The sequence below is a fragment of the Chlorocebus sabaeus genome, chromosome 19, assembly GCF_047675955.1.
Source record: "Chlorocebus sabaeus isolate Y175 chromosome 19, mChlSab1.0.hap1, whole genome shotgun sequence".
NCBI classification, from domain to species: Eukaryota; Metazoa; Chordata; class Mammalia; order Primates; family Cercopithecidae; genus Chlorocebus; species Chlorocebus sabaeus.
The window spans coordinates 33,235,507-33,248,733 of record NC_132922.1 but is presented as its reverse complement, the minus strand read 5'-3'; the positions used below and the strand labels follow the sequence as shown (position 1 = coordinate 33,248,733).

At 46.7% G+C, this 13,227-nt stretch overlaps 1 protein-coding gene across 1 annotated transcript in view; it reads right to left on the bottom strand.

The window, feature by feature from the left end:
- ATP6V1E1 (ATPase H+ transporting V1 subunit E1) overlaps nt 1-13,227 on the bottom strand; it is a 35,767-nt gene that overhangs the window by 20,088 nt on the left and 2,452 nt on the right. The window contains exons 2-3 of the mRNA XM_073007069.1: nt 2,344-2,409; nt 55-164 (exon numbers count right to left, since the gene is read on the bottom strand). Of these exons, the coding sequence (XP_072863170.1) occupies nt 55-164; nt 2,344-2,409 (176 nt within the window). The remainder of the gene's footprint in view (nt 1-54; nt 165-2,343; nt 2,410-13,227) is intronic.

The window sequence follows — 13,227 nt, the reverse complement described above, 5'->3', positions numbered from 1 at the left end:
TCTCATGACTTCGGAATACTTCTAAACTTAATACTGCAACCCGGATCTACTTACATTTTCTTCTGCTGCTCAATCTGTTTCTCTTTCTTCTCATAATATTCCATAATCTTTAGTCTTTGGGTTTGCACAAGCCGACCTTTCTCTATGTTGAACTCTTCTTCTGCCTACAGGGAAATTAGTCAATATTAATTCATTACATCAAGTTTTGATTAACAGTTTTATTTTAAACAGCTGGTGACCTGGGTTACTTGCTTATGAACACTAATTTCATATATAAAACCGAAAATTGGCTGGGCGCGGTGGCTCAAGACTGTAATCCCAGCACTTTGGGAGGCTGAGACGGGCGGATCACGAGGTCAGGAGATTGACACCATCCTGGCTAACACGGTGAAACCCTGTCTCTACTTGAAAAAAAAAAAAAAAACACAAAAAACTAGCCGGGTGAGGTGGCGGGAGCCTGTAGTCCCAGCTACTCGGGAGGCTGAGGCAGGAGAATGGCGTGAACCCGGGAGGCGGAGCTTGCAGTGAGCTGAGATCACGCCGCTGCACTCCAACCTGGGCGACACAGCGAGACTCCGTCTCAAAAAATAATAAAAATAAAAACAAATAAATAAATAAATAAAACAGAAAATTTATTGTGACTCATTTTCAAGGATTCTAATTTATTCAAAAGGGAAGATCAGCAATTTTCATTATAAATGACGCACCAGGAAACTAAAAGCTTCATCAAGGATAACAGTAACCAACAAGTTACTAAAGGATATAATTGGGTAGAATATTCTGCACATGAAAAAAATTACCACACATTCAAAACTTAATCCATTAGCTTGTTAGTGGGCCAATGAAAATGACATAGAACTTGAAAGTTTAGAAGATCCTGGCCAGGTAGGGTGGCTCACGCCTGTAATCCCAGCACTTTGGGAGGCCCAGGCAGGCGGATCACGCAGTCAGGAGATCAAGATCATCCTGGCTAACACGGTGAAACCCTGTGTCTACTAAAAATACAAAAATCAGCCAGGCGCGGTGGCAGGCACCTGTAGTCCCAGCTACTCGGGAGGCTGAGGCAGGACAATGACGTGAACCTGGAAGGCAGAGCTTGCAGTGAGCGGAGATTGCACTGCACACTAGCCTGGGTGACAGAGCGAGACTCTGTCTCAAAAAAAAAAAAAAGATCCAGATTACTCCCCATAAAATTTGGTCACATAACCTCAGGCTTAGTGTCCTCTCTTGTAAAATGAAGTTAACAAATTAAGAAGTTGGTTGGGTGCAGTGGCTTATGCCTGTAATCCCAGCACTTTGGGAGGCCAAGGCAGCTGGATCACCTGAGGTGGGGAGTTCGAGACCAGCCTGATCAACAGAGAAACCTCGTCTCTACTAAAAATATAAAACTAGCCAGGCATGGCGATGCATGCCTGTAATCCCAGCTAGTCGGGAGGCTGAGGCAGGAGAATCACTTGAACCTGGGAGGTGGAGGCTGTGGTGAGCCGAGATCGTGCCACTGCTCTCCAGCCTAGGTAACAAGAGCGAAACTCCACCTCAAAAAATTAAAATTAAAATTAAAAATAAGAAATAAAAAATAAAAAAGTTTTAGGCTAGGCATGGTGGCCTACGCCTGCAATCTCAGCACTTTGGGAGGCCCAAGCGGGTGGATCACCTGAGGTCAGGAGTTCAAGACCAGCCTGGCCAACATGGTGAAACCCTGTCTCTACTAAAAATACAAAAATTAGACAGGTGTGATGGTGCATGCCTGTAGTCCCAGCCACTTGGAAGGCTGAGGCAGGAAAATCGCTTGAACCTGGGAGGCAGAGGTTGCAGTGAGCTGAGATCAGGCTGCTGCACTGCAGTTCGGGTGACGAAGTGAGACTCTGTCTCAAAATGAAAGAAGGGGCCAGGCACTGTGGCTCACACCTATAATCCCAGCACTTGGGGAGGCCAAGGCAGGCAGATCTCAAGAGATTGAGACCATTCTGGCCAACATGGTGAAACCCCGTCTCTACTAAAAATACAAATATTAGCTGGGTGTGGTGGTGCGTGCCTGTAATCTCAGCTACTCAGGAGGCTGAAGTAGGAGAATCACTTGAACCTGGGAGGCGGAGGTTGCAGTGAGCTGAGACTGCGCCACTGCACTTCAGCCCGAGAGACAAAAGTGAAACTCTGTCTCAAAAAAAAAAAAAAAAAAAAAAAGAAAGAAAGAAAGGAAGGAAGGAAGGAGGGAAAGAAGAAAGAGACTTTTATCAGTCCTATGCAATCTATTGTTAAACAGTTTTGCTAACAATATTATTTAGCAAAGCAAAACAATCTGGAAACCTTGATAACTTCTTAAAACTAGAAAATGAATCTCACCTTTGCATCTATTTCTTCTGCTTTCTCATTGGCTTCTTGTTCGATGAAAGCCATCATATGCTTTATCTATAAGGAAAAAACATTTTATTTTTTAATTTAACAAGATGGAAATATATTTTCTGATTCATTGAACAATCAATCAGAGGTAGGTGCAGTGGCTCATGCCCGTAATCCTACCACTCTGGGGGGCCAAGGAGGGAGGATCGCTTTAGGTCAGGAGCTAGAGACCAGTCTGGGCAACACAATGATACTCCATCTCTACTAAAAATTTTTAAAACAGTCAGTCACTAACTGAATGCATACTGTGCTAGGCACTGAGTACAAGGATAAGTGAGATCATTCCTATTCTCAGGAAACTTAGGATCTAAAATTAGTTCTAGCAAAAGACCAGATACAATACTCAATAACACAGATAAATAGGACATTCATCCTCCTCTCAAGGAACTTGGAATGCAAGTTAGCCAGCACCCTCCCTTTCTCTTCTCCTCCTCTAAGGAAGTATGCTGAAGAGCTATCTATATTTACACTTTCAACTGGAGCACCTCGGTTTTTTTTGTTTTTTTTTTTTTTTGAGATGAGTCTTGCTCTGTCACCCATGCTGGAGTGCAGTAGCCGGATCTCAGCTCACTGCAAGCTCTGCCTCCCAGGTTTACGCCATTCTCCTGCCTCAGCCTCCCGAGTAGCTGGGACTACAGGCGCCCGCCACCGCGCCCAGCTAGTTTTTTGTATTTTTTAGTAGTGATGGGGTTTCACCGGGTTAGCCAGGATGGTCTCGACCTCCTGACCTCGTGATCCACCCGTCTCGGCCTCCCAAAGTGCTGGGATTACAGGCTTGAGCCACCGCGCCCAGCCTGGAGCACCTCTTTCTGTCAACACTGCAGTCTCACTTGCACCCTCCTCTGTACTCCACTCACAGTTCTCTCATAAAGTGACAATCTCCTCGCCCCTTGATCTTGGCCTTTTCTTACTTGATCTTTCAGCATTGGCTGATGTGTTCAGCAACCTTCTCTTCTTTTTTTTGTTTTGAGATAGAGTCTTGCTCTGTCGCCCAGGCTGGAGTGCAGTGGCACAAACTCAGCTCACTGCAAGCTCCACCTCCCGGGTTCATGCCATTCTCCTGCCTCAGCCTCCCAAGTAGTTGGGACTACAGGCGCCGGCCACCGCACCTGGCTAATTTTTTGTATTTTAGTAGAGACGGGCTTTCACAGTGTTAGCCAGGATGGTCTCAATCTCCTGGCTTTGTGATCCGCCTGCCTCGGCCTCCCAAAGTGCTGGGATTACAGGTGTGAGCCACTGCACCCCACGAGCAATTTTCCCTTCTTCAACAATCTTCCCTTTGCTTCCATGAGTTCCTCCTGTTCTCCTTTCCAGTCTCCTTTGGGGCCCTACTCTTCCACTCTGCCTCCTAGACAGTCCTTTTTGAATATCCTACTCATAGTCATCTAAATTCAACACACTCAATACTGAACTGCTCACCACTCCTCTCCCCACTTCTCACTTTGAGCTCTCTCTCAGGGATTAGCACCAACACCCAACCGTGACTATTCCTCCTACCTCAGTCCTTATATCCAACCAATCACCAAGTCCTATTAATTCTCTCTTAATAGTTCTTTACCTTGCCCACCTCACTGCACTGTCAGAGCCACTACCATAGTCTTTGCCATCATCATCTCTCAGCTGAATTACTATAACAGCTTCCAAATTTGTCTTCCTGCTACTATTCTTGTTCTTTCTAATCTACTCTACATTGCCACCAGAGAGATGCTTTCAAAGGCCGGGCGCGGTGGCTCAAGCCTGTAATCCCAGCACTTTGGGAGGCCGAGGCGGGTGGATCACGAGGTCAGGAGATCGAGACCATCCTGGCTAACACGGTGAAACCCCGTCTCTACTAAAAAATACAAAAAACTAGCTGGGCGAGGTGGCGGGCGCCTGTAGTCCCAGCTACTCGGGAGGCTGAGGCAGGAGAATGGCGTAAACCCGGGAGGCGGAGCTTGCAGTGAGCTGAGATCCGGCCACTGCACTCCAGCCTGGGCGACAGAGCGAGACTCCGTCTCAAAAAAAAAAAAAAAAGAGAGATGCTTTCAAAATGCCCATCTTATCATGTAACACCCTACCCCCGCTTAAGATAAAGATTTTAGAAGCTACAGGATCTTATCACTGCTTCTCTTTCTTTTTTTGAGACAGACAGTGTCTCTGTCTCCCAGACTGGAGTGCAGTGCCATAATCTCGCCTCACTGTGGCCTCTGCCTTCTACAGCTCAAGCGATCCTGCCACCTTAAGCTCCCCTCCCCCGTAGCTGGGACCACAGGTGCATGCCACCACGTCCAGCTTATTTTTGTATTTTTTGTAGAGAGGGGTTTCGCCATGTTGCCCAGGCTGGTCTTGAACTACTAGGCTCAAGCGATCTGCCTGCCTTGGCCTCCCAAAGTGCTGGGATTTCAGGTGTGAGCCACTGTACTCATCCCACTGCTTACTTTTCAAGCATCATATGAAACAACAAACCCTTCACTACTCACTGTCTTCAGACTCTTAGTTCCTGCCACACTAAACTTATTTCGGTTCCTTGAGCTCACCATTCTTTCTCATCTCTAAGATTTCAAACATGCTGTTCCTTCCACTCAGAACATTCTTCCTTCTCCTCTTCACTCAGCTAACTTCTCGGGCCTCAGCTTGTGTAACTATCACCTCCTTAGGGAAATCTCTCCTGTACCTAGAGTACTTTGTGCTTTCTCAACCACGGCACCTAAACTTGTAACTGTTGCTTATTTTCCCCTATCCTCAACTGAACTATGAGGCTGGGAACTTGTTAAAGGTTTCTAGGGCCGGGCGCGGTGGCTCGAGCCTGTAATCCCAGCACTTTGGGAGGCCGAGGCGGGTGGATCACAAGGTCAGGAGATCGAGACCATCCTGGCTAACACGGTGAAACCCCGTCTCTACTAAAAAATACAAAAAACTAGCCGGGCGAGGTGGCGAGCGCCTGTAGTCCCAGCTACTTGGGAGGCTGAGGCAGGAGAATGGCGTAAACCCGGGAGGCGGAGCTTGCAGTGAGCCGAGATCGCACCACTGCATTCCAGCCTGGGCGACAGAGCGAGACTCCGTCTCAAAAAAAATAAAAATAAAAATAAAAAAATAAAGGTTTCTAGATCACCAGCTACAACTGGAGAAAAAAGTCCAATGAAGGCTTCTGAATGGGGCTTGGGATGACTCATCCAACTCAGACTCATAAATGAAGTATCATCTCTTGTGGCAGATATCAAATATACCCAAGTGAAAATCCAGCCAACACAGCTCATCAAACTCACTGGCTGTGGGATGGGATGGTAGCTTCATTTCCTAAGGGCTCTACCTAGAAGGAGTGATGAAATCCAAAAAGAAAAAAAAAGCTAAAAATTGATGTAGGATCTCTAGGTCATTAATTCATTTTGTTTATTAATTATCCCACTAAAAGGTAAGCACCACTGAGTATAGGGATCTCGTCTTTTATGGCAATGTGAACCCAGAACATGGAATAACCACCACCATAGGAGGTGCTCAAAAAAATTTGTGAATGAATGCAAATCTGTTGGGAGTTTCAAGACTTCTAAGGAATACGAGGTATCCCAGATACTTTTTAGGGTTTACCAATCTGTAAACAATCCCCATAGCAGGCCGGGCGCGGTGGCTCAAGCCTGTAATCCCAGCACTTTGGGAGGCCGAGATGGGCGGATCACGAGGTCAGGAGATCGAGACCATCCTGGCTAACACGGTGAAACCCCGTCTCTACTAAAAACACAAAAAACTAGCCGGGCGAAGTGGCGGGCGCCTGTAGTCCCAGCTACTCGGGAGGCTGAGGCAGGAGAATGGCGTAAACCCGGGAGGCGGAGCTTGCAGTGAGCTGAGATCCGGCCACTGCACTCCAGCCCGGGCGACAGAGCAAGACTCCGTCTCCAAAAAAAAAAAAAAAAAATCCCCATAGCAGCTTCTCCATGTAATACGAGATATCATAAATCTTAAGTATACGTAGGTGTACCAAAATGAATTAAGAAAGCACTACTGGATGGGGAGATAGGGGAGGGATAGCATTAGGAGAAATACCTAACGTAGATGACGGGTTGATGGGTGCAGCAAAAACCACCATGGCACGTGTAGACCTATGTAACAAACCTGTACATTCTGCACATGTATCTCAGAACTTAAATAAATAAATAAAAAAGACAGAAAAGAAAACAATACTGCCCGGGCACGGTGGCTCACGCCACCCAGGACTTTGGGAGGCTAAGGCAGGAAGATCACCTGAGGTAGGGCGTTTGAGACCAGCCTGGCCAACATGGTGAAACCCCGTCTCTACTAAAAATACAAAAATTAGCCAGATGTGGTGGTGGGTGCCTGTAATCACAGTTACTTGGGAGACTTAGGCAGGAGAATTGCTTGAACCTGGGAGGCTGACGTCTCAGAAAAAAAAAAAAAGGAAAACATTACCAAACTGCACACTTAAAAATAGTTAAGAAGGCTGGGCATGGCCGGGCGCGGTGGCTCAAGCCTGTAATCCCAGCACTTTGGGAGGCCGAGACGGGCGGATCACGAGGTCAGGAGATCGAGATCATCCTGGCTAACACAGTGAAACCCCGTCTCTACTAAAAACACAAAAAACTAGCCAGGCGAGGTGGCGGGCGCCTGTAGTCCCCGCTACTCGGGAGGCTGAGGCAGGAGAATGGCGTAAACCCGGGAGGCGGAGCTTGCAGTGAGCTGAGATCCGGCCACTGCACTCCAGCCCGGGCGACAGAGCAAGACTCCGTCTCAAAAAAAAAAAAAAAAAAAAGGCTGGGCATAATTGGCTCACACCTGTAACCCCAGCACTTTGAGAGACCAAGATGGGCATACTGCTTGAAGCCAGGAGTTTAAGACCAGCCTGGGCAACATAGTGAGACCCCTGTCTCTTAAAATAAAAAAAGATAGTAAATTTTGTTATGTATTTACAATTCTTAAAAGTGAGGCAAGAATACAACCTTCTAGCACCAAAGTCTTAAAGAAAACATACAAGGAGGCTGAGGCAGGCAGATCATTTGAGGTCAGGAGTCCAAGATCAGCCTGACCAATATGTGAAGCCCTGGCTCTACTAAAAAAAAAAAAAAAAAAAAAAAAAATTAGCCAGGCATGATGGTATTCTAAGGAATACAAGGTATCCCAGGTACACCTGTAATCTCAGCTACTTGGGAGGCTGAGGCAGGAGAATCACCTGAACCCAGGAGGTGGAGGTTGCAGTGAGCCAAGACCAACAGAGTGCTGTCTCAAAACAAAACAAAACAAAACAAAACAAAATAAAAAAACCGACCGGGCACAGTGGCTCACGCCTGTAATCCCAGCACTTTGGGAGGCCAAGGGAGGTGGATCACCTGAGGTCGAGAGTTCAAGACCAGCCTGACCAACATGGAGAAACCCGTCTCTACTAAAAATACATTAGCCGGGTATAGTGGCACATGCCTGTAATCCCAGCTACTTAGGAGGCTGAGGCAGGAGAATCACTTGAACCCGGGAGGCAGAGGTTGTGGTAGAGATCCTGCCACTGCACTCCAGCCTGGGCAAGAAGAGCGGAAACTCCGTCTCAAAAAAAAAAACAAAATGAAATGAAACAAAAAACATATAGGATGATTTAAGAAGGGACAGTTTTTTTGTTTTATCGAAAGTCTTGGAGCCATCCTACTTTTCTTTTTATTTTGGCAGTTGAGTTGTTACATACTCTGGATTCCAACTTCCACGGTCACCATCGTGTTTCCAACCCTACTTTTTTTTTTTTTTGAGACAGAGTCTCGCTCTGTTGCCCAGGCTGGAGTGCAGTGGCCGGATATCAGCTCACTGCAAGCTCCACCTCCCGGGTTCACACCATTCTCCTGCCTCAGCCTCCTGAGTAGCTGGGATTACAGGCGCCCGCCACCACGCCCGGCTAGTTTTTTGAATTTTTTTTTTTTTTTTTGAGACAGAGTCTCGCTCTGTCGCCCAGGCTGGAGTGCAGTGGCTGGATCTCAGCTCACTGCAAGCTCCGCCTCCTGAGTTCATGCCATTCTCCTGCCTCAGCCTCCCGAATAGCTGGGACTACAGGCGCCCGCCACCTCGCCCGGCTAGTTTTTTTGTAGTTTTAGTAGAGACGGGGTTTCACCGTGTTAGCCAGGATGGTCTCGATCTTCTGACCTCGTGATCCGCCCGTCTCGGCCTCCCAAAGTGCTGGGATTACAGGCTTGAGCCACCGCGCCCGGCCGTTTTTTGTATTTTTTTAGTAGAGACGGGGTTTCACCGTGTTAGCCAGGATGGTCTCGATCTCCTGACCTCGTGATCCACCCATCTTGGCCTCCCAAAGTGCTGGGATTACAGGCTTGAGCCACCGTGCCCAGTGGCCAACCCTACTTTTAAGCAGCGTGAAAGTTATGATGATGAAACCTATGTTATAGATAACACGCTACTTACAACATCTTGAGCCTTGAAATATTTAGGGTACTTAATCCAGACCTACACGTGTGGAAAATCACTGACCTTGCTTAAAAGATCAGTCCCACAGATTTGGGAGTGTGAGAGGGGGTCATGGTAATGGTGTCTGCAAGTTTATTTATTTATTTATTTATTTTATTTTATTATTTTTTTTTGAGACAGAGTCTTGCCCTGTCGCCCAGGCTGGAGTACAGTGGCGCGATCTCGGCTCACTGCAAGCTCAGCCTCCCGGGTTCACGCCATTCTCCTGCCTCAGCCTCCCGAGTAGCTGGGACTACAGGCGCCCGCCACCACGCCCGGCTAATTTTTTGTATTTTTAGTAGAGATGGGGTTTCACCGAGTGAGCCAGGATGGTCTCGATCTCCTGATCTTGTGATTTGCCTGCCTCAGCCTCCCAAAGTGCTGGGATTACAGGCGTGAGCCACTGCCCCCAGCCCCTACAAGTTTAGTTTGAAGTTTCCCTGAACTTATTCTATCTGGAATTTTATTTTATTTTTTATTTTTTTTGAGACGGAGTCTCGCTTTGTCGCCCAGGCTGGAGTGCAGTCGCGCGATCTTGGCTTACTGCAAGCTCCGCCTCCTGGGTTCACGCCATTGTCCTGCCTCAGCCTCCAAGTAGCTGGGACTACAGGCGCGCACCACCACGCCCGGCTAATTTTTTGTATTTTTAGTAGAGACGGGGTTTCACCGTGTTAGCCAGGATGGTCTCGATCTCCTGACCTCATGATCCGCCCGCCTCAGCCTCCCAAAGTGCTGGGATTACAGGCGTGAGCCACCGCGCCCGGCTCTATCTGGAATTTTAAAAGTCGTTTAACTAGCCCGGCTCACGCCTGTAATCCCAGCACTTTAGGAGGCCAATCCCGGAGGATCACGAAGTCAGGAGTTCAAGACCCGCCTGACCAACATGGTGAAACCTGGTCTCTACTAAAAATACAAAAATTAGCCAGGCATGGTGGCAGGAGCCTGGAATCCTAGCTACTCAGGAGGCTGATGCAGGAAAATCACTTGAACCTGGGAGGTGGAGGTGGCAGTGAGCCGAGATCATGCCTAGGTGACAGAGCAAGACTCTGTCTCAAAAAATAAAATAAAATAAAAAAAGTCATTTAACTAAATACAGTAATCAAAACCGGTGTTTATAAATGCTACAAGTTTGGCCTCTAAAGGTGAACCCTGATTCAGACTTGGATTATCTGCCTTTAACACTCTGCTGAACCCTTGGCTACCAGATTTGACCAGACCAGCACAGCCTAGAGCAAACTGCACTAATTCTAACCCAGGTCAGAGCCTATTTACAGTTAACATGGTCATATTCTTTAAGAGTTCCAAGAACACATATAGTCAACCCCTCAAGGACATTTAACTCCACCCCAAAGGCAGAAAATTTGACCTTTAAAAAACAGTTTCTTCTTCCTGCTCACTAATCAAGGTTTTTAAGAGTCAGGTTTCTTTGTAAATTTGATGACATGTTACCATACTCCCTAGAAAAAAAGCAAATATACACAAATATTTTCATGCAATGGAGAAGTCACAGAATTCGGGATTTATTAAGCATCTACTATGGGCTTGGTGCTTTGTCTGTTTACTTATGAGAATACAGTAAACAATTCACACTGTCCTCATCAAGCTTTCATGTAACATGAAGGGCTTTAGGAAATAGACAAGATTGCTTATTTCAATTTTACATAAATAAAAAATAGGCCGGGCGCTGTGGCTCACGCCTGTAATCCCAGCACTTTGGGAAGCCAAGGTGGGTGGATCACGAGGTCAGGAGTTCGAGACCAGTCTGGCCAACATGATGAAACCCCATCTCTACTAAAAATACAAAAATTAGCTGGGCGTGGTGGCGGGCGCCTGTAATCCCAGGTACTTGGGAGGCTGAGGCAGGAGGATCACTTGAACCCAGGAGGCAGAGGTTGCAGTGAGCCAAGATCACACCATGGCACTCCAGCTTGGGCAAGAAAGCGAGGCTATCTTAAAAAAAAGAAACAATAGGTCATGTGCAGTGGCTCACGCCTATAATCCCAGCACTTTGGAGGCCAAGGTGGGCGGATCACCTGAGATTGGGAGTTCAAGACCAGCCTGGCCACATGGCGAAATCCCATCTGTACTGAAAATACAAAAAAATTATCCGGGTGTGGTGACATACGCCTGTAGTCCCAGCTACTGGAGAGGCTGAGACAGGAGAATTGCTCGAACCCAGGAGGCAGAGGTTGCAGCGAGCTGAGATCGTGCCACTGCACTCCAGCCTGGGCGACAAAGCAAGACTCCATCTCAAAAAAAAAAAAAAATTTTTTTTTTTTCATCTAGATTCCAAGGAACTATAGCTTTATCTCTGTACTAGTTTTTCCTATGGAAGCCTTAGTCTTCAACATATTATGACAAGGAGGGAAGAAAAGGAACAAGAGGGAGAGAATGAGCACCGTGGCCACTAAGAGTATATGGAGTGTATTTTACTTTTCCACTGCATCAAGCTTTTCCTATATTGAAAGAAGCAGAAGCAGTAGTGAACAGAAGCAGCAGTGAAAAAGGTTTAAAAAAAACCCTTTCATTCTGTAAGAATATTGTATGACTTCTTACACTTCTCCATAGGTACTATTTTTATCATCTCTATTTACCCTTTGGGATTGGCACAAGAACCATAAAATGAAGAAGAAACACCCATTCTTCTTAGTGCATATCAGGTTAAGAATAAAATGAAAAGACATTTTCAAGGAAATGGAAGCATCCAAGGAAAAACAGTTTTTTGAGACGGAGTTTTGCTCTTGTTGCCCAGGCTTGAGTGCAATGGCACAATCTCGGCTTACTGCAACCTCCGCCTCCCAGGAGCAAGCGATTTTCCTGCCTCAGTCTCCCGAGTAGCTGGGATTACAGGCATGTGCCACCATGCCCAGCTATTTTGTATTTTAGTAGAGACAGGGTTTCTCCATGTTGGTCAGGCTGGTCTCGAACTCCTGATCTCAGGTGATCCGGCTGCCTCCACCTCCCAAAGCGCTGGGATTACAGGCATGAGCTGGCCAGGAAAACACTTTATTGCTCATCTCAGAAGATTCATAAGACAGTGAGTGTGCTTTAGTAAGAGAATTTTCCTAGCACAGTACTTCAGAAAAAAATGGACTTAGTTCTCTAAACTATGTGCAAATTAAACCGCAGCCTTAAACTTCCTTCTCTGACAATCTATCGGCAATATGACTACTGAATACAAGGATTCTGGTTTGTTAGTTCTAGGCTTATAAACTGCTACTATATTCCAGAGTCTTTTGTATGACAAAATTCTTAATATCTACAGACTTGAAGGTATGGCGCCTAAAAAAAAAAAAAAAACAACAAACAAATTTCCCAGGACTGATTACACACTTTCAAAACTGATATGGGTTCATGAGTTCCCTAACAATTTTTTCCCATAAACTCTGATACATCTACTTGGTGACAAACTCCGTTAGGCACTGAGGCTCCTAAATGTAAGAAAAAGGGGTCCTGGCCAGGTGCAGTGACTCACACCTGTAATCCCAGCACTCTGGGAGGCCGAGGCGGGCGGATCACGAGGTCAGGAGATCAAGACCATCCTCGCTAACACCATGAAACCCTCTCTCCACTAAAAACACAAAAAATTAGCGAGGCATGGTGGCAGGCGCCTGTAGTCCCAGCTGCTCGGGAGGCTGAGGCAGGAGAATGGTGTTAATCCAGGAGGTGGAGCTTGCAGTGAGCTGAGACTGTGCCACTGCACTCCAGTCTGGGCCACAGAGCCAGATTTTGTCTCAAAAAAAAGAAAAAACAAGAAAAAGGGGTCCTCCATTTGACATATTTTTGTTCATTTATAGAGACAGGGTCTTTTGCTCTGTCACCCAGGACCCAGCACTGTGGCATGATCATAGCACACTGCAGCCTTGACCTCCCCGGCTCAAATGATTCTCCCGCATCATCCTCCCTAGTAGCTAGGAGCACATGTGTGCCCCACCACACCTGGCTGATTTTTTTTTTTTTTTTTTTTTTAAAGACAGAGTCTCGTTCTGTTGCCCAGGCTGGAGTGCAATGGTGCAATCTTGCCTCACCACAACCTCCACCTTCCTGGTTCAAGAAATTCTCCTGCCTCAGCCTCCCTAGTAGTTGGGATTACTGGCATGTGCCAGCACACCCTGCTAATTTTGTATTTTAGTTGAGACAGGGTTTTGCCACGTTGGCCAGGCTGGTCTGGAATTCCTGACCGCAGGTGATCCACCCACCTCAGCCTTCCAAAGTGCTGAGATTACAGGCATAAGCCACCATGCCCAGACAGCCTGGCTTATTTTTTAACAAAAAATTTTTTAGAGATAAGGTCTATGTTGCCCAGGCTGGTCTTGAACTCCTGGGATCAAGCGATCCTCCCACCTCAGTCTCCCAAAGTGCTGGAGGCTACAGGTGTGAGCCACTGCATCTGGCTTGTATTTG